We start from the raw sequence: 23140 nt of genomic DNA, 5'->3' as shown, positions 1-23140 counted from the left end.
TTCCTGGCTTACCTCACCCTTGACCTCCAGCAGTGCCTAGCATGTCAGTACTCATGGTGCGCCTGCAGCCTCACCAGGGTCCTTCGGCTCCTGATCCTGGAAAGGCCCTGATGCCCTGGGGCCAGAGGCTGAGCTGGGCCAGCACTGGGAGAACCCCTCAGTGCTCATATGGTTTCCTAAAGACAGAGCTTGCAGATGTTAAGGAGCCTGCTCCATTTGGACACAGAGACAGTGTCTCCTCCTTTATAAACTCTGGTCACTCCAGAACTCAGTCACTGCTGTGTTTTTGGCTCCCTGGTAGGGCACAGGGCCTGCTGTGGGACCTGGAGTCTGGGTCTCTGCTACGCAGAAAGGTTCTTTGCCACACAGTTAGCCGTGAGCAGTCATCGACAGGCCTCTTTTCCCCTTTCAGTGGCTTAATGAAGAGAAGATCATCCAGAGGCTGGTGGAGCTGATCCATCCGGATGAGGATGAAGATGTGAGTAGGCGCTTCCTGAGCCCACCATTGCAGGAGCCCCTCGCTGGGCTGTTGGACAGCGTCCTCTGCTGCTGTCTGAGGGGCAAGTCAGCCTGTCCTCAGACGAGGACTGGGGCACACCTTTTTTCCTTTCTTTAATCAAGCACTGACTTCTAGACTTTTTTTTACTGAAAATAATGCATACATATTATAAAAAGCAATTTGATCAGAATTGTATTATGGCTAAGTAATAGACTAACCCTAAACTTACTTGCACATAACAAGTTTTTTTTCTTTAATCCTCTTCCAAGGATTTGTTTATTGATTATAACATGAGGGGAAGGGCGCATGCCCTGACCTGGGATTGAACCCCCAAACCAGGCCTGTGCCCTGACAGGGGATCGAAACCACACCCTTTTAGTGTGCAGGACGGCGCTCCAACCTGTTGAGTCACCTGGCCAGGGCACACGTATTTTTAATCTCAGTGTCTGTAGGTCAGGGATCTGGGCACGGTGTCTGAGGACTCAGCTGAGGGGGTTTGCTTCTGGGGCTACGCTCAGCACCATGCTCTGGGGACGGCCTGTCCACAGGGCAGCTCGCAGCCTGGTGCTGGCTTCCCACAGAGAGAGCAGGACGGGAGCCAGTTTTCTGCAACCTCTTCTTTGGAGGGAGCATCCTCACCGGTGTGTTCTGCTCCCTGGAGGGCGCAGCTAGTTCCGGCTGTGTTTGTGTTTGAGGAGCCAGGTGCAGAGGGGAGAGCGCTGGGAGGGAGCCCCGCTGCCCGTGGAGAAGCTCGTTGGGGGGCAGTGGGCTTCCTCTGCCAGCCCCCCCACCCCGTGGTAACCACTGTGCAGCCTTCGAGGTCTTTCCTGGTAAGGCCCCTTCTCCACTTGGCAAAAGGAACGCGCGCTGTCCTCAGCAGCTTTGACAGCCGTGGTGCCCACTCAGGTCTGCGCTGCAGCCTCTCTGTTCTCTGCTCCTGTCACCCGGGGGAGAGTCTGTGCCTCCCGTGCCCCCGTGAGTGTGAGCGTTGGGGGCCACCTGGCCTGTCCAAAGGCCCACAGGCAGGTTCAAGGCCACAGAGCCAACCTGGCTGCTTTCATTTTCTCTGAAATGGTGGTACAAGCACTTCTTTCAGCCCAGTGGGGCTGCCGCATGCGCAGCTTTCTTTTGGGGCCGGGGCTGAGTTTTGGGCTGTGTTCACCTGACTCAAGTGCACTGAGTCAGATTCGAAGTGTCCATGCAGTTCGCATTTCCCTGAAAGGTGTGTCCTTTGTTTTCTTTGTAGCAACACTTGTATTTTCACGAGCCCACAGGATTCATTCTGAATATTAGTAGTTCCTTGTTATTTTAAAATACATTATCGGGCCCTGACCGGTGTGGCTTAGTGAGTTGAGTATTATACCACAAACCAAAAGGTCGCCAGTTCAATTCCTAGATCAGGCACATGTGGGCCCAGGTCTGTGTCTGGGGCTGTGCAAGAGGCAGCCAGTTGAGGTTTCTCCCTCATACGGATGTTTCTCTCCCTCCCTCTCTTCCTCCCTTGCCCTGTCTCTAAAATCAGTAAGCATATTCTCAGTTGACAATAACAAATAAATAAGTAAGTAAAAAGCAGTTGGCTGGACTACATAACCCTGTAAAGACCCAACTCTTTTTAAAATACATACATACATACATACAGGGTCAGGCCCTAGCCAGGTAGCTCAGTTCGCTAGAGTGTCATCCCAATACACCAAGGTTGCAGGTTAGATCCCTGGTCAGGACACATACAAGAGTCAACCAATGAATGCATCACTAAGTGGAACAACAAATTGATGTTGCTCTGTCTCTAAACTCAATAAAATAAGTTAATCAAATAAAAAACATCGTTACATGCAGTGCAGCTCAGCAGGGGTCTGAGGTACAGCCATCCCTGTAAGGCACAGAGCCCTTCCGAGCTCAGGATCGCAGTGTGGCTGGAAGTCTGAGCAGACCTGCATCTCCTTGCTGGGCACGTGGGGCAGGCACCTTGGGAGTGAGCTGGCGGAGAGAGCCTGCAGCTTTCCAAGGTCAAGCAGCAGGGCTCTGCCTGCTCAGCAGGCTGGCTCTCCTGAGCCCCTCCCGGCCTGACATGTTGTGCCGTCCCTGTCTTTGCAGCGGCAGTCCAATGCTTCTCAGACTCTCTGTGACATCGTCCGGCTGGGCCGGGAGCAGGGTGGCCAGCTGCCAGAGGCCCTGGAGCCGGACCCCCTCCTCGCAGCGCTGGAGTCGTGAGTGCTGGCCAGGGCTTGGCTGGTGGGTGGTGCTGGGCACTCCTGAGTCATGAGAATGGCCCCACGCCCGCTCTGAACACCGGCAGATGGCAGACGCAGCCGCCCCCTTAACTCAGACTCTGATGAGCTGGTGGTGAAGTGCTACCCACCCCCCAGAGTTACGTTGATGGGCCTGATTCTCATGGGAGGGGCCTCCCTGCAGGGCCAGCAAATCCAGGCCAGCAAGGGCACCTCCACGAGGAGGAGAGACCGTCCTTTCTGTCTGCATCTGCTGCACCTGGCAGTGACCCACGTGTGTCCGACAGGCAGGACTGTGTGGAGCAGCTTCTGAGGAACATGTTTGACGGAGACCAGACCGAAAGCTGCCTCGTCAGCGGGACTCAGGTGTTGCTGGCCTTGTTGGAAGCACGGCGGGCTGGGTGAGCGCCTCTCCCGAGGGAGGCCGCTGCATGGCAGCTGAGGGGGCGGAGCAGGGCCCAGGGTTCGAAGGAGCCGTCAGGCGTGTTGTTCTTCACTCGTTTTTAGCTGTGCACCTAAGCTCGTGAACAGACTCTCCCTGCTGAAAAGGCAGATCTGTGGCTGTGGCCAAGTTCCCTTCAACCTCAGCCATCAATCACATTCCCACCTCAGCCTGCAGTTGTTCACTGTCACCTGTTTGCACGGTGTCTGTAGACACATCTGCAGAGCAGGTGTGGCTGGTGGACTTCCCACACGTTGCGTGTGCTTGCGTCGGAACTGCGGGGCAGCCCAGTGCTGATAGCTTACGCTTTTTTAAAAAGAAAGAACAAGAAACGGGCAGATTGTCTTAATTTTGGTAGTAAGATTATTAGTCTCTCCCTCTCTCTGATACCAGTATATATTTATCAGTTTTTATCTAAAAAGAGCATTGCAGCGCTATCACCATTCTCTGCAGTTAAGTACCCAGAACATAGGGTTTGCACCTTCCTGACTGCGGGGAGCCCAGACTCTTCCGTAAGCAGTGGGGCTGCTGTGGGCCGGGCCCCAGCTTGCATGTGATGAAGGGGCAGCACGGCAGTGGGGGAGACACCGGGTCCAGCGGACTCCTTTTCCTGGGCTGGGCATTACTTTTAGAACTGGGTCTCAGAGGAGTCAGCTGGGAAAAGCCAGAGGGACAGGGTGGGCGGGTCCTGTCTCCTGTTTCTCAGCCCAGAGGTGGGGGCAGCTGCGGGTCTTTTCAAAGCAGGAGGGAAGCAGAGGTGTGCCACCACCAGCTTGTCAGGGCCCAGCCGAGCGCCGGAGCTCTGCGCTGTCACGTAGGAACATTTTCTGAAGGCCTCGGGTACCTCTCTCTGTTCTCTGCACTGATCACCACACCACTTTGGAGGTGATGAGTGGGGACATTGACCGAGAGGAGAGTGGGATGTGACAGAGGCCTGGGAATGTCCCTGTCTCCATCTGCTTCCTCATCCACAGGACAGAGGGCTTGGTGGACTCCTTTTCTCAGGGACTGGAGAGGCTGTGCCCTGTCAGCGACAGTGTCCTGCGCGGCATTGAGCCGCGGCTGAAGGACTTCCACCAGCTCCTGCTCCACCCACCAAAGGTCAGGACCTCGCACCAGCAAAGCACCCCACGGTCCACCCTGGGCTGGTGAACACACCCCAGCGCTGCTGCTCCCCGAGCCGGACTTGGGGACGGCCAGGCAGATGCCAGGGGCCTGTTTTCAGACCCACGTCTGCCCAGTGTCTGCCTGTTCTTGGGGGACACCTGGGGGTGGGACATTTTGCAGCCCCTGGATGACTTGTCTGAAGTAGGGGTTATCTGAGAATCCGAGTCCCTTGTCTCTGAGGAACTGGCCTCCGAGTCAGGCTCCCAGTGGGATCCCTTTGCTCAGCTTGACGGCTGGAGTAGGGCTCACCCCTCCCCACCACCCTGGCTTGCCTCCCCGCCCACCCAAGGCAACCTAGCCCCTCCCCCAGTCTCAGCCCTTCCCTATCCTTGGTGCTTCTCCTTAGCACCCAGCATGATCTGTCGTACTGTTTTACTTGTGAACTTGCTTATTGTCTCCCTCCCCCACTACGAAGTAAACTTCACAAAGGCAGGGATTCTGGAACATTCTCTCAATGAAAAGGTAGATGGTATTATGCTGCATGTGTGGAATCCGAACAGACCCATGTGTGGTCTGGCGAGATGGGCTCCGTCATCAGTCTCTTTCCCGAGCGCTCACAGGTGAACCCCAGGAACGCTGGCCCTGGCTCACGCACGTGGCTCCTACACCAGGGTGCACACCCTGGGGCCGGCAGGCTGAGAGCAGAGCGCCCTGGGCTCCTGGGCACGGCGGACCCCTCCTGCTCTCTGTGGTCTGTCACTTCCTCTGGCAGGCAGTGCCACCTTGTGAAGCAGCGGCCGTGTGGCAGTGGCTGCAGGGCTCCAGTGGCGGTGTTTCTGTGTTTGCAGAAACCAGCGGTCCTGACCACCGTCGGTGTGCTGGAGGAGCCCCTAGGGAACGCGCGTCTGCACGGGGCCCGCCTCGTGGCCGCACTGCTGCACACGGACACGCCCAGCATCAACCAGGAGCTCTGCCGGCTCGACACCGTGGGCTTACTGCTGGTGAGCAGGCACTGCGCCGCCTCCCTGCCCCCCACGCACCAGTGGGTGCGGCTGCCAGACTCCACAGGGCAGGGCCCATCGCAGGCCGGCAGCTGCTCGTTCTCCACAGGGCCACCTCACACTTGTCAAAGCCCGTGGGAACACTCCTCCATCTGCAGACACCCCCGGTGGCCTGGAGGATGCCCCAGGTGTCTGAGCAGAGGGCCAGGTAGGCAGAACGCTGAGGGGGGTGGGCATCGCAGTGGCTCTGAGTGCGTCCCACAGGCAGGTATGGTTCCAGGCTTCTCCTCAGCCTTGCCCTTGGGTCTCTGCTCCCAGGAGGCTGAGATCCCTTTAAATTTAAATTGTCATCCCAGAAGGAGCCAGCCATGGAGCGGGCCTGGAGTATACTGGCACCTGTCAGTTTGTCCAGCATTTGGAAACCCCAGTAGGATTGTGAAAGACCTCCTTTCCTTTTATTCTCTTCAAAAAAAATTCTCACTCTTTTCCACCCCCTTTTTTATTTTTATTGTGATAAAAAAAAATCCATAACCTGAAATTTACCAACTTAATAGTTTTTAGGTGTACAATTAATTCATTAAGTACATTCACAACATATATGGCCGCTCTGCTGTCTATTTGCAGAACTTGTCTGTCTTCTCAAACAGAAACACTGATTGCTGAGCAGTCAGTCGCCGCGCCCTTCCCCCAGCCCCTGGCATCCATCACCCACATTTTGTCTCTGAGCCTGACTACTCGTGGGATCTCACATAAGTGGAATCTCATACAGTACTTGGCGTTATTTCACTGAGCATAATGTCTTCAAGGTTCATCCATGTGATAGCAGGTATCAGAGTTTCCTTCCTTTTTATGGCTGAATAGTCTCCCGTTGTGCAGACAGACCACACTTCGCTCATCCACTCAGTAGTCGAGGGACCCTTGGGTTGCTTCCCCCCTGTGGCCACCGTGAACAGCGCTGCCATGAGCACGGGTGCACAGATGCCTGTCCGAGCCCCTGTGTTCACTTCTGCGTCCCTCCCCAAAAGTGGGGTTGACGGGCCGCACAGTAATTCTGTGATCAGTCTTCTCAGAAACCAACCATTTTCCACATTGGCTCCATCATTTTACAGTACCACCAGCAATGTATGAAGGTTCCGGTTTCTCCACATGCTCACCAAAATTCGGTTTTCATTTCCCTTTAACAGTAGCCATCATAATAGCTGTGAAGTGGTATCTCATCGTGGTTTTGATTTGTGTTTCCCTAATAATAAGTGATGTTGAGTATCTTTTTATGTGCCTTTGTTGGCCATGTATATATCTGCTTCCAACAGTTGTCTAAGTCCTTTGCCCATTTTTGAATCAGGCTGTTTGATTTTTTGGTTGTTTTTGAGGTGTAGGAGTTCTATACATATTCTAGATCAAGGTTTTTATCAGATATATGAATTTCTCTCGTTCCGTGGGTTATCTTTTCTTTCTGTCGGTAGTGCCCTTTGACACAAAAGTTTTTAATTTTAATGAAGTCCAATTCATTCATTGGTGTCATATTCAATAAATCATTGCCAAATCCACTGTCATGAAACTTACCCCTATGTTTTCTTTAAGAGTTTTATAATTTTACCTCCATCATGTCTTCAATCCGTTTTGAGTTAATTTGTATACTAGTTCTGTCCGGAAGAAGTCCATCCATTGCTCATGTCATGAGAACGGTCCGTTCAACATCAATGTGGCCTGGCAGCCAAGGCGAGTGGACTGGAATGCTCGCGTGAGCAGTGACGACTTCACTGTGCTAGTCGGTGTGGGAGGTGGACACCATCGAGTGAGCACATGTGCTGTGTGGCAGTCACATTCAAAATAACCGAGCGAGTTGAGTAACAAAAATCTGCATCAGGTTTTGCATTAAGTTTGAACAGTCCTCTGCGGAAACTATTTGGATGATTCAGAGGCTTTCGGGGACGATGCAGGGAGTTCAGTGCAGACAAAAGTGTGGCACAAACGCTTCGAAGATGGTCGAGAGTCTGTTGACAGTGACCCACATTCTTCAAGGCCTGCGACCAGCAGAGCACCTGAGGGTGTTGAACAGGTGTGGGCTGCAACCAACAAGAGTCAGCGACCCAGGCGACTCAGCCCCTCCACAGCTCTGATGTGGCGCCCTGCGACTTCTGGCCGTTCCCAAAACCGAAAATCACCTTTGAAAGGGAAGAGATTTCAGATCGTTGATGAGACTTGGGAAAATATGATGGGGCAGCTGGTGGCGATTCCAACAAAGGATTTTGCAGAGTGTTTTGAACAGTGGAAGAGATTCTGGGAGAGCTGTGTGAGGTCCCAAGGTGCCTACTTTGAAGGGGTCTGAAGCGTGGTCGTCCTGTGTACAATATTTCTTGTATTTTTTTAAGATTTTATTTATTTACTTTTAGAAAGAGGAGAAAGGAGGGAGGACAAGAGGGAGAGAAACATGCATGTGTGAGAGATACATTGACCGTTGCCTTTAGCCCTGAAGTGGGGACCTGGCCCCCACCTGCTCTCTTTTTATAAATGTGTCTGTTTCACAGTACGAGTCTGGATGCTTTCTGGACAGACCTCACGTGTAGCATAAGGTCGGGGTCCAACTTCTTCTGCATGTAGATACCCAGTTTCCCACCCCATTTGTTGAAAAGACTGTCCTTTCTTTGAAATGGTCATTTCTGTCTGTCTGTCCTCGTGCCAGGACCTCACTCTGTCAATTACCGCAGTCTTACAGCAAGTTTTGAACTTAGCAAGTGTGCATCCAACTTTGTTCTTTATTTCAAGAGTTTGTCTTTCGGGCCCTGACTGGTGTGGCTCGGTTGGGCGCCGCCCTGCACGCCGAGGGGTCATTGGTTTCATTCCCAGTCAGGGCGCATGTCTGGTCCGCAGGTTCGGTTCCAGTTGGGGAATGTAGGGGAGGCAGGCATCTGATTGATGTTTCTCTCCCTCTCTTTGTCCTTCCCTTCCTCTTTAAAAATAAATAAATAATATCTTTATAAAATTTATGTCATTTAGGTCTCCCTTGTGACTCCATATGAATTTTAGAATGGGGTTTTCTATTTCTATAAAAAATACCATTGGGTGGGATTTTGATAGATTGCATCCGTAGGCAAAATACTTTCGGTGGTACTTTTATCATGACAGAATTAATCTTCCAGTCCATGAACATGGATATCTTTCCATTTATTTAGGTTTTTCATTTCTTTTAGCAGTGTTTTGTAGTTTTCAGTGTATAAGTCTTTTGCCTCCTAGGATAAATTTATTCCTAAATATTTTATTATTTTGGATGCTATTGTAAATGGAACTTTATTAAATTTTTTGGATTGTTGATTATTAGTGTCTAGAAATGCAACTAGTTTTTGTGCGTTGATTTTGTATCTTGGAACTGGTTTATTAGGTCTAACAGTTATGTGAAATTTGTAGAATTTTCTTTTTATTTATTTATTTTTTATTGATTATGCCATTATAGTTGTTCTATTCCCCCCTTCATTCCCCTCCACCCTACCCCCATCCCCACCATTACCCCCCCTTTAGTTTATGACCATGTCTCAAGTTTTTTAGATCCTTTATTTCCCGTACTATTCTTGCCCCCCCATCTATTTTCTATCTACTGTCTATGCTACTTATTTTCTGTACTTTCTCCCCCCTTCTCCTTCTCCCACTCCCCTGTTGCTAACCCTCCTTGAGATCTTCATTTCTATGTTTCCACTCCTGATCTAGCTGTCCTTTTAGTTTGCTTTTGTTTTAGGTGTGGTTGTTAATAACTGTGAGTTTGCTGTCCTTTCACTGTTCATGTTTTTTTAACTTCTTTTTCTTAGATAAGTCCCTTTAACATTTCATATAATAAGTCCCAGTTTCCTTTGCATTGCTATTGGTTTCCTGTGCAATTCCATTCATTTCAATTAGTTTTGCCTTCATATGTTACTCTAATTTGTGGCTATAATCAACCAGTTCTGTGAGGATCCTGATGACCAGTGTTTTAAACTGTGCGTCTGAGAGTTTTGCTATTTCTTCATCGCTTAGATTTATAGGCTCTGGGGCTTTGAGATCTTCTTGAGACAGTTCTGGTCTGTTCACGCCCTTTAAGTGTGAGGAGCGGAGCCTTGCACTCTCAGGTCGCTGGGTTGTGATGCTGTATGTGGGGGCGTGGTCAGAGCGGGGAAATGGCGGTGCCCTCTGCTGCCGCTCTCCGCTGGGGCTGCTGGCACCCGTCCAATCCCCTACTCCCTCGCTTGTCTATCCACACACAATGCGCGGCCACAGTCAACCCGCAGCCCTGCTCCCTTGCTGTTTCCCCGCGGTTGCTCGCTTGGTCGCTCGCTCGGTCGCTCAGTAGGTCCAACCCTGCGCCTGGGCGCCTGAGTCCGTCTGACCGAGTTTTCCTGTGCAACCCCACTCCGCCAGCTGCTGGTTTTGTCCCTCTTACCGGTCAGGCTGAAGAATTTGTTGTTATCAGACTTCCGAAAAGTTCAATTTTCTGTGTTCTGGCTGTGTTTTCTGTTGCTAATATTCAGTTGTCTCTAAACTTGGTTGTGTGAGAAAGCACAGCTTCTCCACCTATGCCTCCATCTTGGCGGAAGTCTCGAAATTCATAGAATTTTTTTTGTGTAAGGTCATGTCATCTGGGAAAAGAGGTCATTTTACTTCTTATTTTCCATTTGGATACCTTTTATTTCCTTTTCTTTCCTAGTTGCTCCGTGCACACTGCAGTGCTGTGCTGAACAGAAGTGGCTCCTGACCCGGGGGGTGGGCGCTCAGCCTGTCACCATGGTGTCAGTTCGATGTTGGCTGGGGGCTCGTCGTAGGTGCCCTTCATCATGGGCAGGAGCCTTGAGGAAGGTTCCTTCTACTCCTGGTTTATTAAGTGTGTTATTTACAAAAGTGTTGAATTTTTGTCAAGTGCTTTTCAGTGTCATTTGAGATAATTACATGGTTATTGTTCTTTGGTCAGTGGACATCAACCAGATCGACTGATTGATTGTCATGGTGAACCGTCCTCGAGTTCTGGAAGTGAATCCCACTCAGCCATGGTGTGCGATCTGTTTAACGTGCTGCTGGCTTCGTTTTGCTGTCTCACATTCGTGTGTGGATAAACCGGGAGGAACAACTGGGGAGCAAGATAGACCGCGCAACCCAGGGTCCCCGAAGGGAAATAAAGCCCCAAAGCCTCTGACTGAAAACACCTGAGGGGGTTGAGGTGGCGGGAGACACTCCCAGCCTCACAGGAGAGTTCATTGGAGAGACCCTCAGGGTCTTAGAACGTACACAAACCCACCCACCCGGGAGTCAGCACCAGAAGGGCCCATTTAACTGGGGGAAGTGGAGAAAGTGACTGAAAACCAGCAGACAGCCCAGCAATCAGCACTGTTCCCCCACATACAGCACCACGGTGCAGCCGCGTGTGTGGCTCCGCCCTTTACTATCTAACAGGTGTGCCAAGACAGAAGAGTGGCCCGGATGAAAGAACAGATTAAAGCTCCACGCCCTGGCTGGTGTGGGTCAGTGGACTGAGTGCCGGCTTGCGAACCAAAGGGTTGCCAGTTTGATTCCCAGTCAGGGCACATGCCTGTGTTTCAGGCCATGCCCTGGGTCGAGGGTGTGTGAGAGGCAATCACACAATGGTGTTTTTCTCCCTCTCTTTCTTCTTCCTTTCCCCTCTCTCTAAAAATAAATAAGTAAAATATTTTTTTAAAGCTCCAGAAAAAATACAACTAAGCAATGAAGAGATAGCCAACCCATCAGATGCAGAATTCAAAACATTGGTAATCAGGATGCTCACAGAATTGGTTGAATATGATCACAAATTAAATGAAAAAATGAAGGCTACGCTAAGTGAAATAAATGGAAATGTACAGGGAACCAGCAGTGATGGGAAGGAAACCAAGACTCAAGTCTATGGCTTGGAACAGAAGGAAGAAAGAAAATATTCAACCAAAACAGGATGAAGAAACAAGAATTCAAAAAAAATGAGGAAAGGCTTAGGAACCTCCAGGACATCTTTAAACGCTCCAACATCCGAATCATGGGGGTCCCAGAAGGAAAAGAGGAAGAGCAAGAAATGGGAAACTTATTGAAAAAATAATGAAGGAGAACTTCCCCAATCTGGCAAAGGAAACAGACTTCCAGAAAGTCCAGGAAGCTCAGAGAGTCCCAAAGAAGTTGGACTCAAGGAAGCACACACCAAGGCACATCATCATTAAGTTACCCAAGATTAAAGGTAAGGAGAATATCTTAAAAGCAGCAAGAGAAAAGGAGACAGTCACCTACAAAGGAGTTCCCATCAGACTGTCAGCCGATTTCTCAAAAGAAAGCTTGCAGGTAAGAAGGGGCTGAAAAGAAATATTTGAAGTCATGAAAGGCAAGGACCTATATCCAAGATTGCTCTATCCAGCAAACCTTTCATTTAGAATGGAAGGGCAGATAAAGTGCTTCCCAGATAAGGTCAAGTTCAAGGAGTTCATCATCACCAAGTCCTTATTATATGAAATGTTAAAGCGATTTATCTAAGAAAAAGAAGATAAAAAATATGAACAGTAAAATAACAAACTCAGTTATTAACAACCAAACCTAAAACAAAAATAAAAATGAACTAAGCGAACTAGAACAGGAACAGAACCACAGAAATGGAGATCACATGGAGTGTTATCAGCAGGGGAGTGGGAAGGGCAAAAGGTACAGAGAATAAGCAGCATAACTGGAAGGTAGAAAATAGACAGGGGGAGGGTAAGAATAGTATAGGACATGTAGAAGCCAAAGAATTTTTATGTGTGACCCATAGATATGAACTAAAGGGGGGGAATGCGGGTTGGAGGAGGTGTGCGAGGTGGAGGGGAGCGAAGGGGGAAAATGGTACAACTGTACTAGCGTAATCAATAAAATATGTGTATTTTATAAAGGGCATTGTTCCATAGGACCAAGTTTCCTTGTCTTGTGACGTCTCTCTGACTTTGGTGTCAGGGTGATGCTGGCCTCTTAGAAGGAGTTAAGGAGTGGTCCTCCTCTTCAGCTTTGGGGAAGAGTTGGAGGAGGGTTCATGTTGTTCTGTCTCCTTTAAATGTTCGGTAGAGCTTGCTAGTGAAGCCACCTGGTCTGGGCTTCATATGTTGGAAGGTGGGTCTGCCTGCTGAGCACTGAAGCCACCTGCGAGATTCGTCACGGTCACATCAGCAGGCGGGCTTTCTGCCTTCATCCCGCAGCCATGTCCGTGGCGTGAAGGGGGGGCCCCAACTCGCCCCCAGTGGAGTCTGCAGTCCCCCTTCCTGCCCCCTCCCACTCCCCTTTCCAGTCCTTTCCCTGCACAGGCAGCAGAGTCTGGCACGTAGGTTGCTGTGACCCCTGCTCTGTGTGAGGCGGCGGGGCCGTGTACAGAGAGGTGCGCCTGTGTCACCTCACTGCTGGCTCATGGGGTCAGAGACTCGGGCGGGCTGCCGTGGCCAACCCCCTACTCCCCTCACCTGGAAGAGGCCGTAAGAGAAGGGGGAGCCGTGTCCTCACTCAGCCTCTTCGGGCTCCAGCTGGTGCAGCTTACGTCTGGGCCCCTCCAGGCTGCCATGGGCAGTGTCTACAAGTGCGTCCCGTAAGTTCATGTCCCTCCTGTTTGTTTGAGAATTGAACACACTTCCAGTGGCCCATGGGTTAAGATAAAATCGTGAAGGAAGAATAAAAATCCTACATAGTAGAATGTGTAGAATGTAGCTAAAGTGGATTTTATTAGGAAGTACACAGCCTTTTAAGAAACACACTGATAGCCCTGGCTGGCGTAGGTCAACGGATTGGGCGCAGGCCTTCGAACCAAAGGATTGTGGTTCGATTCCCGGTCAAGGCACATGCCTGGGTTGCTGGCCAGTTCCCAGCACAGGATGCACGAGAGGCAACCATACATTGATTTTTCTCTCCCTCTCTCCTTCCCTTCCCCTCTACAGATAAATAAATAAAATCTTTTTTTAAATCCTAAATATTATTTTTAAAAAATAAAATAAAATAAAAAAACACACTGATAGAGAGGCTAAAAAATGAGTTACACTTTGCCCTGGCTGGGTGGATCAGTTGGTTGGAGTGTCGTCTCTTATGCCAGAGGGTTGTGGCTCGGTCCCCAGCCGGGCTCGGTCCCCAGTCAGGCGCGTACAGGAAGCAGCCAGTTGACGTTTCTGTCTCCTCTCCTCCCTCCCTCCCTGAAATCAGTAAATATACCCTCAGGTGAGTAATGTATACATATATAGAGAGAGAGAGACAGACAGGCAGACAGACGGGGGGGGGGTGCAGGTGAAGGGAGAGAGAGAGAGGGATGATAGAATGAGTTAAGCTTCTAACCGCAGACCGACCCTCGGCAGCGCTCCGGTGAGAGCAGAGACCAGGCTCCTGGGGAAGGTTCTCCCAGAACAGTGCCTTCCCGGCCGCCCTGCCTGTGGGACGGTGCGCTGACCCCAGTGGTCCTGCTGTTGGGAGAAAACCTGTGCAGCACTGTCTTCCGTCCCCTGTTTCCCCAGGACCTGTTTTTCAAGTACACCTGGAATAACTTTCTGCACTTCCAAGTGGAACTATGCATAGCCGCTATTCTCTCCCATGCTGTCCGGGAGGACAGGGCAGAAGCCCATGAGCCTGAGAGCAGGGTGGAGCCTCTGCCTGGAAATGGGGGCTCAGAGGCCCCCCAGGCTGCTGCCAGCCACCCCGAGAACACGATGGTGACCCACGTAAGTCTAGCGAGTGTGTGGCGTGTTGTTGCATGTTGCTGCACACCCAGCCCCACCCAGACCACGTGGTCACCGACATTGAGGCGGGCCATCTGAGGCCCCCCACCCTCTCCTGTGCTTTCTTTTCTAACCATCACATGACACGGGTGAGCTGCCCTCCCTCCCCCGTGAGAGAAGAGAACACAAAGAAAAGGTGACACCTTCCCGGGCCACTGGACCGTTTGCATTCACATGCATGTGTCCTCGATGTGACGTGTCTCTTCTTTCCTGCTCGCCTGGGAGCACTCCACACGATGCTCCCCTTCAGGCTACCCGCTTGCTTGCCTGCTAAGCCCCCTTGGTCCAGGGAGGGTGGAGGGGAGCATGCAGGCCCTCAGATCCTGACCAGTCCACCTGTGACCCCAGCTGTTCCAGAAGTGCTGCCTGGTCCAAAGGATCCTGGAAGCCTGGGAGGCCAACGACCACACACAGTGAGAACCTCAGAGCGTTTGTGGGATGGTGGCTGCCAGCACTGTGGGGCCCTAGGGCTTCCAGGGAGGGTTTGCTTTCTGGAAAGGGGTCCTGCTATTGAAGGGAACAGCTGCTGGGACTGCTGGGAGGCCAGGGAGCTGAGCGGCAGAGCCAGGCAGGGTCACCTGGCCAGGGCTGTGCTCCTGGGGCATCTCACCTGTCCTGAGCCCACGTCGTGGCAGGTCACCTGTCCCAGGTCCCAGCACCAGCCATTTCTCTCACTGAGCCCTTGAACCCTCAGGAGTGCCCAGCTACTTCCTGCTTCTTCCTGTCCCACCTGGCCTCTTTCTGAAACACTCAGGTGGCATCATTCCTGCCTGAAAGTCTTGACCGTCCAGGTCCCCAGGGTGGCCTGCAGGGTCCAGTGTGGGCAGCCCCACCCGCTGCCCTGATCTGACCACCGCTCCCGGCTTCCTCCTTCACATCCTGCTCTTACCGAGCCCTCCAGTTGGTGCCCGTTCTTTTATGTCAGCTGCAAGGGCCTGGCAGCTTCCCCTGGGCCTAGTGCGTGCGGGGCCCAGTGTGGCCCTGCACTGAGCACGTGTGTGCCCCCTCCCCTGCCACACACACAGCTTCCCCTGTGGCTGTGCCCCCTCCGGCTTTCTCCTGGCCCTCCTCTGCTTGGCCTGCGTCTCCAGCTCAGGTGCGCTTGCTCGCTCACCTTCCTCTCCTGGCCATTCTCGGGGTCTTAGGGGAAGCGCATGGTGGAAAGCAGGCTTTGTTCACCCTGGTTCAAGGGCTGTTTGTGGACATGTGAGCACATGAACATTTCACACTGGAGCTCTTCCCGTTTGTTGGGACGCTGGGACTTGCCGTACTGTTGGGTCATGTGTGGGGCAGATGAGAAGCTGAACACAGCCACATGTTCGTGGCCAAGTATGGGGAAGACGGACAGGAGCCTGGAAGAGCACCACCCCTGGCCCAGAGCTCAGTGAGTGAGGTGACTTGTGCAGCTGGAGAGCCCCTCCATGCGAGGCCCCCGGAGCAGAGCATGCTCCGTCTGCGGTGCTGCAGGAGTGTGTCCGCGTCTTCCTGCGTGTCTGCTGCTGCTGGGCAGGGCGTCCCCTGGGCGCTAGGCTCCAGGTCTTGCTGGAGGGGCTCTGGGGGCGGGGGCAGCTGAAGCTGTCCAAGTGCTGGCAAGGGGCCACTGGGCAGCCTTGCCAGGCAGCAGAGGCTGAGAGGGCTTTACAGGGCAGGTGGGGAACTCGAGGTGTGAGCCCCGCTGCTGCACAGTGGAGGTGGGGCAGGTGCCCTGGGTCCCACAGGTGAGGCCCGGGACCAGCAGCCTGACACATGCCACCCTCTACTTTCAGGGCGGCCGGTGGCATGAGGCGTGGGAACATGGGCCACCTCACCCGCATCGCCAACGCAGTGGTGCGGAACCTGGAGAGGGGCCCTGTGCAGACCCCAGTCAGCGAGGTCATCCGAGGTGAGCCCTGTTACAGGTCTGGCTCCCCAAGGCTGCCTTGCCTCCCCTCCAGCCAGTGGCAGCTGCATGGGTACTGGACAGTCGGCCCGCCTTCCCATGGGGATCTCCCTGCGGGTGGGCCTGGGCCCTGGAGCCCAGAGGTCTGCACAGCGCAGGCTCAGCTCCCGGATGCACGAGCATGCTTGAGTCCTGCCCTCGGCGGCTGCTCTCTGAACTCTTGCAGCCCTGCCCCAGCCCAGCCTCACCTTCACCCTGGGCCTGTCACCCGTCCCCGCCCCTGGGGCTTTCTCCAGATCATGCTCTAGGGCCCCCCCCTTGGGAAGTCGTGACCTAGCCCCTTCCCATCTCGTACCCTGGGCACACGGTCTGCAGTGCTGGGCTTCAAGGATGGAGCCAGGCAGGGCCCTGGGTGGCCCAGTGAGGCAGCCCCTGGCCACAGAGCAGGTGCAAGCTGGAATTGTTCTGGGGACATTGGGTGTTCTCAGTCTATGGCCTCTGGATGGGGTCAGGCTCCAGGTCCCTGGGTGTCCCTGGCAAGGGCTGAGGCCCACGAAGGCCCAGTTTGGGGGACGACAGGCACGTGGGAAACTCTTCGCTGTGTCTTCTCTCCGTGTTTCCGGGGTTCGAATCTCTCTCAGGCTCGACCTCCCCAGAAAAACAGACACAGGCCAGTGGGTTGTGCTGAGGCCGGGTTGTCAGCCACTTTGTCACAGAAGCCTATGCCACTGCTCTGTGGCTGGGGCCCCTTGGGGTCCCTTGTGTGCTAAGTAAGTTTAGGTCTCTGACACCTTCTTCAGGCAGCCTCTGTGCCCGCATGACCCCATGAAGCCCTGCAGGTCCCAGCAGCTCTCAGTTGTCACCCAGGGGCCCTCCAGGACCCTCCACAGTGGCACTCAGGACCCAACGGTGCTTCTCTCACAGGACTCCCTGCAGATTGCCGTGGGCGCTGGGAGAGCTTCGTGGAGGAGACGCTGACGGAGACCAACCGCAGAAACGCCGTGGACCTGGTGAGGGGGCCCGTCCGGTGTGTGCGTGCGGGTCTGCTCTGTGCCCGGCCTGGGGCCCGGGCCAGTCTAAGTGAGGAACCCTGGGTCCTGCCCCGCACGTCGGGGGCCCTAGTGTGGCCTCCGAGACCTAATCGTGCCCAGACCCTATGTGGGCTACATGTGGGGAGCGGGCTGGGCCCCGACCCGGGGCACAGACTCACGCCTACCCCCTTGCTGCTGCAGGTGAGCACCCACCACCTACACCCCTCGAGTGAAGACGAGGACATGGAGGGCGTGTTCCCCAACGAGCTGTCCCTTCAGCAGGTGTGTGTTGTCGGGTCCTCCCCCACGGTCTTGGCGGTGCCGAGGCCTCCAGGGCTCCCCAGGAGGCACCAGCTGCCATGGGAAACGGCCCCGGGGCAGGCGCTCCCTCTGCCCCAGAGCCACTGGCGCCGACGGGGCCTCTGGAGATACATGGGCCACTTGAAAGTTACGTGGGTTGTTTGAAAGCGACTCACGTGAGCACGCAGCCTGCGTAGTGAGCGGCAGGGAGGAGCCTTAGTCTGAGGCCCGCCCCCGATGCCGTCTTTCCCTCCCAGGCTTTCTCTGAGTACCAGGTCCAGCAGATGACAGCTGCCTTTGTGGACCAGTTTGGCTTCAATGACGAGGAGTTTGCAGACCAGGACGACAGTGTCAAGTGAGCCCCTAGGACCACACGCTCGCTGGTCGCTCTTGGTAGCCCGGCTCCGACCAGCATCCTGTGCGTCACTTGGGGCTGCCTCCCTTGCGCACCATGAGCCCGATTTGTGCCTCGCACCCCTTTTCTCAGTCCCTTTGGGAAGGATGGAGTTGCCCCAACCTGGTTTCCTCTCAGGCTGCCCAGGTCCCCCCATCCATTTCCTCAGCTGAAAGCCAGGTGTGACTCATGTGGGCAGGCGCGGCGGAGTGTGCCCCCACAGCCCCCAGATACCCTCAGACCAGACACAGCCGCCAGGTGGGAGCCACCCAGGTATTCCTCCCAGAGCTGGAGGGAAAGCAGGTGTGCGCAGGGCAGGGCCCTGTCCCAGTGACAGCTTTGCTCCTGGACTGGCCGTGAAGCTCCGGCCTTTCACTCGGCCACCGCGTGCTCTGGGCTGCAGACTCCTTCAGGTCTCCAGCCCAGCTCCGATCGGCACATGCAGCAGGTGCCCTTGTGAGGTGATGCCACCTGCCCAGGTGCTGAGTGTCCACGTTGCCCTTTCAGCGCTCCATTTGACCGGATTGCAGAGATCAACTTTAGTATTGACGCTGACGAGGACAGTGTGAGTCCCCCGCTTAGTGTTCGTTGGAGGGGAACAGGGACACGGTGGCGGTGGGTATTGGAGGGGAGGGGAGGGGCTGCCCTGTGGGAGCCCTGTCCCTCCCAGCTGGGGGCCCACCCTGGGAGGCTGTGGGCCGGGCCCCTGGGAGCCAAGCGGAACACGTGGGGTCTCGCAGCCCAGCGCAGCTCTGTTTGAGGCCTGCTGCAGTGACCACATCCAGCCCTTTGATGACGACGAGGACGATGACATCTGGGAGGACAAGGAGACTCACTGTGCTGCCCGGGTCACGGCCAGAGCCAGGTGTGCGGCCTGCCCACTTTCCCTGAGCCTCCTTAAGAAACAGAAGCCTGTGGCCGCCCGTGCACCCTAGCTCTGCCCCAGCTGTGACGCCCCGTGGCCCTAACCGTGCTTCTCCTCCAGGTTTGGGGGCCCTCCTGCCTTAGGGAGCTGCCGGGAGAACAGCCTGGCCCGTGGAGGCCAAGACGGGAAGGAAGCGGATGGGGATGGGCCCAGAGCCCCTTCAGCCGCTGCCCAGGACGGTCCTCGCATGGAGGGCGCCTCAGAAGGTGACACTTGGGGTGCTGAGTTCAGGCTGGGTGGGGAACCTGGTGACGGAGGATGGAGTGCCCTGTCTGTGCCTGGTGGGTGCTCCCTGGGGCCCGACACCCGCTGAGCTGTCAGGGGAGGTCACGACCCTGTAGGCAGTGGCTTCCCAGGCCACTGACTGTGAGGACACGGGGCTGGTGGCAAATGCTGTGGCTCAGTTCTCAGCAGCCCCTCTCAGCCACGTCAGCCACCAGGCCCATTGGGAAGACGGCTCTTCTCATGGGGCCTCCCTTGCTGCCCCTGGGCTGGGGGTTTTGAGGACAGGAGGGGCCGACCTCCTGGTCAAGGGCCCGGGCCACTCCATCTCGCCCTGGCAGGCTCCACATGGACAGCGTTTGATGAGCCGGTGAGTCCGACTGCTCCAGCCCCAGGAGTAGCAATGGATGTGGGTTCCAGTGTGTGGATAGCCAGCGTCCCCAGCACCTCGGCTCTGGAGGAGAAAGGCTGGGCCAAGTTCACTGACTTCCAGCCTTTCCGCTGGTAAGGAAGGCAGGGCAGGCCGGAGCAACCTCGTCCACCTCTGGGACAGTGTCTCCCCGGCACAGCTTCAGCCTCGGCTTCGTCCACAGCTCGGAGTCGGGGCCTGGGTGCAGCTCCCCGGTGGGCACGGGACATGACGATGCCCAGGGTGGCCTCAGCCAGGGCCTGGAGACAACCCGTGAGTCCGAGCGGCCGTGAGGGTGGGGCAGTGGGAGGAGGCTGTGCCGGCCCAGGATGGGGGTTGCAAGGCCTTAGGGCCACCCTGGGAGTGCGGGTCAGGCCCTGCATTCATCTGTGCTGCTGCCGCCGCCACTGGCCACCTGCCTCGTGCCATTGCATGCCCACTGTGCCACCTTAGTGTCATCTGGGGGACCTGTCCAGAGCCCCTGGCCCTGTGCCCCCACCGGACAGGCGTGGAGACCCCGGTGTGTCAGGGCCACGTAGGGAGGGGTGGGAATGGGAACCCACAGGGGAGGACAGTGCTGGGTTTTCAGGCTGAAGCTCTTAAGTTGCCCGCATGCGTTTGGGGCCCCTCTGCCCTCACCAGTGTCTCTGACCCTGTGTTGCAGCTGGCCCTGCTGCCCCACGTGCCTGGAGTGCGTGTGTCTCCAGGGACGCCCCCCTGGTGGCCTCCGACAGCAACGAGGATGAGCAGAAGGTGGCTGTTGCCTCACAGGCCGTCAGCGTGGGTCCTGGTCAGGAGGCCCCCCCAGTGCCCGCATCAGCCCCCAGGTGTGCAGGGCGGGGTGGGTGCAGGCACCCGAGGGTCTGGTCTCTGTAGCACTTGGCTCACCCAGGAGCGGGCAGAACCTGCTGCCTGATGGGCCTGTGACCCCGTGGAGGGAGCTCTGTGGGGAGGGATGCCCCTGGATGATGTGTTGAGATAGCACAGTGGGACTGAATGGCCCACCCCAGGGTCCTAGGGATGGGGCCGTCCCGCCCTAGGCCCGCCTTGGAGAGAATGGCCTGGCCTGTGCAGTTCCAGCCCAGCAGAGCCACCACTCCAGGCTCTGGGGGGGCCCCAGAGGGTGGGGAGGGGGCTCAGCTTCTGTCCTGTCTGGTGTGTGTTGAGTCTTCGGCATGTGCCCACCTAAACTGGCACCCGGGAGATGCCCATCACACTGGGGCAGTAGGATGGGGGTGTTAGGACTTTGCCACTGAACCCTAATCAGGGTGGGGGGTGTCCTCTATGCAAGTTCAGCCCCCACCATGTTCCATCCCCATACTCAAGAAGAAAGTCTCGCCTTTGGGATTCATTGATGGACAGACAGACCTCCCCTGGCTGGACTGGGTGGGGGAGGGGACAGCTTAGAGAGCTGTGTTTTGGAGAGGCAGGTGGTCTGCCGGCCTGACCTCACCAAGAGGGGACAAGGAGCAGACAGTTGACACAGGAGGGGGTGTTCCCTGAGGGAGACGGGCCCTGTGTTCCCCACAGGTGGGGCAGGCTGGCTCCTGACAGGATCCCCGACCCCTGGTCCCCACGTGACTGTGGAGCTCTGTGCAGCCCATCGGTGGGACCCTGCTCTGGCTCTCAGCTTGGTCCTGGGACCCCAGATGACGCGGCCTGCCCCCTCGGGCCCCCACCCTGGGTGTCCTTAAAGAATCATACAATTCTTAAATTTCTCCCTAATCTCCCCTCTCTAAAAAACCAACTGTGCTCTGAAAAGTGCCTTGTGTCATTCTGAAAGCAGACTGCCCGCTTCTGTGGAGCAGTCTGCACAGGGCTCGTCGTGAGCACTCTGGCTGGCGTCTGCCCCTGCGCTGCCTGGCTGCGCCTGGTGCAGCCTCTCCCGACTCTGCCCTTGCAGGCTCCCTGGGCTCCTTGAGCAGCTGGAGTTGGCACGCTCAGGGGAAGCAGCTGCTGGCCAGGTGTGGGCCAGGCTGAGGAGTCCAGGGCTGGGAGGGAGCATCTGGGCAGACACGGGGGAGGCTGTTCGGGCAGTGCCAGGGCCCGTGTCATTCACAGTAACAGGGCGCATGTCTGCACCGGCGGGGCGGGGACTGCCTGGAGGAGGTGGGAGGCCTCGATGGCAGGTGGGTTGTCTCTGGCAAGACAGCCCCAGGAGCTGAGCCCATGCCTGCCACACAGGACCACCAGCACGCTGCCAGGTCCCACCTCCCCTGCACCTGCTGAAGCCACCTCTGCCCTGGCTGTGGCTGTCCCCCCAGGGCCTATGGTGGCTGTCACCACTGCAACCACAGCCAGCCCAGCTGTCTCTACAGTGGCCGTTCTGGGGACAGTGACAAAGGACAGGTGAGCAGGTTGGGCCAGGGGAAGGGATCTGGACAGGGACCCTTGGACCCTTGGGTCCCAACCCCACCCCTCTTCCTGCAGGAAGGTAGACGCACCCCCACCCACAGGAGCCACCTCCAACGGCCCCGTGTGATGCTGCCGCCCAGCCATGGCGCCCTTAATCAAAACCTACCTGGTGATGCAATTTGTCTTTTTTAATTTAATTTAATTTTAAAATAAATGCTGCATTGGTAAAGCTGGCAGTGGGACCCAGTTGGACGGCCCAGCTTCGTCACTCCTGCCTGCCAGACCCCACGCACAGCAATAAGGCTTCAGGCCTGCACTCTGCCCGCCGGGGCTGGGGGTGGGGGCCGAGGCCGAGGCCCTGAGGTGCCACAAGGACCGAGGGCAGGCCAGGCGGACACCACAGGCTGCCAGCCGGTTTTTACTGACTTTTTAACCAACGCAGAAGGAGCCGTGTTTGCACTTTGTATCCAGCTGCGGTAAAGGGGCCCGCCCCCCGTCTTGGGACAAACTCTGTCCAGAGCTGGGCTGGCTACAGGGGGTGTTAGCTGCCCAGTGGCTGTGAGAGTTGGCCTTGGAGCCAGGATGCAAAATTTGACTGCCTTAAAAACACCTCTTGGCCCAGCAGGGGTGTGCCAGCCCTGGCGCTCTGGGTGGGACATTTGGGCACCTGGCCGCAGCGTGCAGGAGCAGGCTGGGGTGGGGCTGCACCTGTCCGGGGCAGGGCCATCACTCTGGCAGGCCTGCAGGGTTGTGTGATGTTCATTTTCAACATTCTGATCTGACAGGGCACCCAAACCCCAGCTCCCAATAAAGCTGTGTTATTCTTACTGACAAACCTGCGTGTTGTTGGGCTGCAGGGCCCTAACCCCACGGGGCGGGATGTCTGTTGCCAAGTCCCAGCCCCTGAGCACATGCTGAGCTTTCTCTTCCTGTGCTCTGCCTGGGGGGACAAAAGGGGGGTGGGAGAGTGGCTGCCCCAGCAAGGTCTGACCTTGGCCATGCAGGACCCTAGGGAGGGCCTCCCAGGAAGCCCTAGTGCTGTGGGAACCTTGCCCCGGGCACCCCCTGCTTTGACTTCTGGCCTCACTACCTAGCCCCCACCCTGGACAACCCCATGGTCCCCAGATCCGGACCTGTGGGTTTCCTGGGTGTGGGGAGCCTTGGTCCCACTGCTGTCCATGTGACCTACAGAGTGTCCCTCATGGCCCAGCTGAGGGCCCCCTGTGCCGGCAGAGGCCCCACCTGCACCTGTGTCCACACCTGCTGCTTACCTTCCACGTGACAGGTGCTAGCTCTGTGGTGTCCACACCTCTTGTGCTGCCCACCCCACACAAGGCCATTATCTCCCAGACAAGCTGGGAGGGGGAGGGCACACGGAGCGGACTCCCAGGACAGTAACAGCCCGACACACGGGACGTGCCCACCCTCCACGTGTAAACGCCCTTTCACCCTCGGGCACCTGGATTCCCGGCCCAGCGTCCTCGGCGTCTCCGTGCGACCAGCGGGTCTGCACAACCCCACCCCCAGCCACCCCCACCCAGCCAGGCCTCTGGACAGACTCCGGAGCCACCCAAGGAGCCAGCACCACCTCCCCTTTCGGAAACTCTCCTTCCTTACAA

General features: G+C 55.8%; 1 protein-coding gene across 4 annotated transcripts in view; it reads left to right on the top strand.

The window, feature by feature from the left end:
• PPP6R2 (protein phosphatase 6 regulatory subunit 2) overlaps window positions 1-21763 on the top strand; it is a 60408-nt gene extending 38645 nt beyond the window's left edge. For all 4 annotated transcript variants that reach the window (XM_053661676.1, XM_053661677.1, XM_053661678.1 and 1 more), the window contains 19 exons: window positions 413-478; window positions 2594-2706; window positions 3015-3128; window positions 4144-4270; window positions 5125-5277; window positions 13746-13949; window positions 14355-14419; window positions 15773-15888; window positions 16810-16895; window positions 17118-17198; window positions 17474-17571; window positions 18118-18175; window positions 18351-18475; window positions 18596-18741; window positions 19099-19261; window positions 19351-19439; window positions 19831-19993; window positions 21351-21515; window positions 21597-21763. In XM_053661676.1, the coding sequence (XP_053517651.1) occupies window positions 413-478; window positions 2594-2706; window positions 3015-3128; window positions 4144-4270; window positions 5125-5277; window positions 13746-13949; window positions 14355-14419; window positions 15773-15888; window positions 16810-16895; window positions 17118-17198; window positions 17474-17571; window positions 18118-18175; window positions 18351-18475; window positions 18596-18741; window positions 19099-19261; window positions 19351-19439; window positions 19831-19993; window positions 21351-21515; window positions 21597-21648 (2184 nt within the window). In that variant the 3' untranslated portion in view covers window positions 21649-21763. The remainder of the gene's footprint in view (window positions 1-412; window positions 479-2593; window positions 2707-3014; window positions 3129-4143; window positions 4271-5124; window positions 5278-13745; window positions 13950-14354; window positions 14420-15772; window positions 15889-16809; window positions 16896-17117; window positions 17199-17473; window positions 17572-18117; window positions 18176-18350; window positions 18476-18595; window positions 18742-19098; window positions 19262-19350; window positions 19440-19830; window positions 19994-21350; window positions 21516-21596) is intronic.
• Window positions 21764-23140: the final 1377 nt, after the last annotated feature.

This window comes from Artibeus jamaicensis, unplaced genomic scaffold (genome assembly GCF_021234435.1).
Source record: "Artibeus jamaicensis isolate MK-2021 breed Jamaican fruit bat unplaced genomic scaffold, CSHL_Jam_final contig_233, whole genome shotgun sequence".
In the NCBI taxonomy this organism is placed as follows: domain Eukaryota; kingdom Metazoa; phylum Chordata; class Mammalia; order Chiroptera; family Phyllostomidae; genus Artibeus; species Artibeus jamaicensis.
Note: the sequence above shows the minus strand (reverse complement) of the source record. Positions and strands in the feature narration are given on the sequence as shown.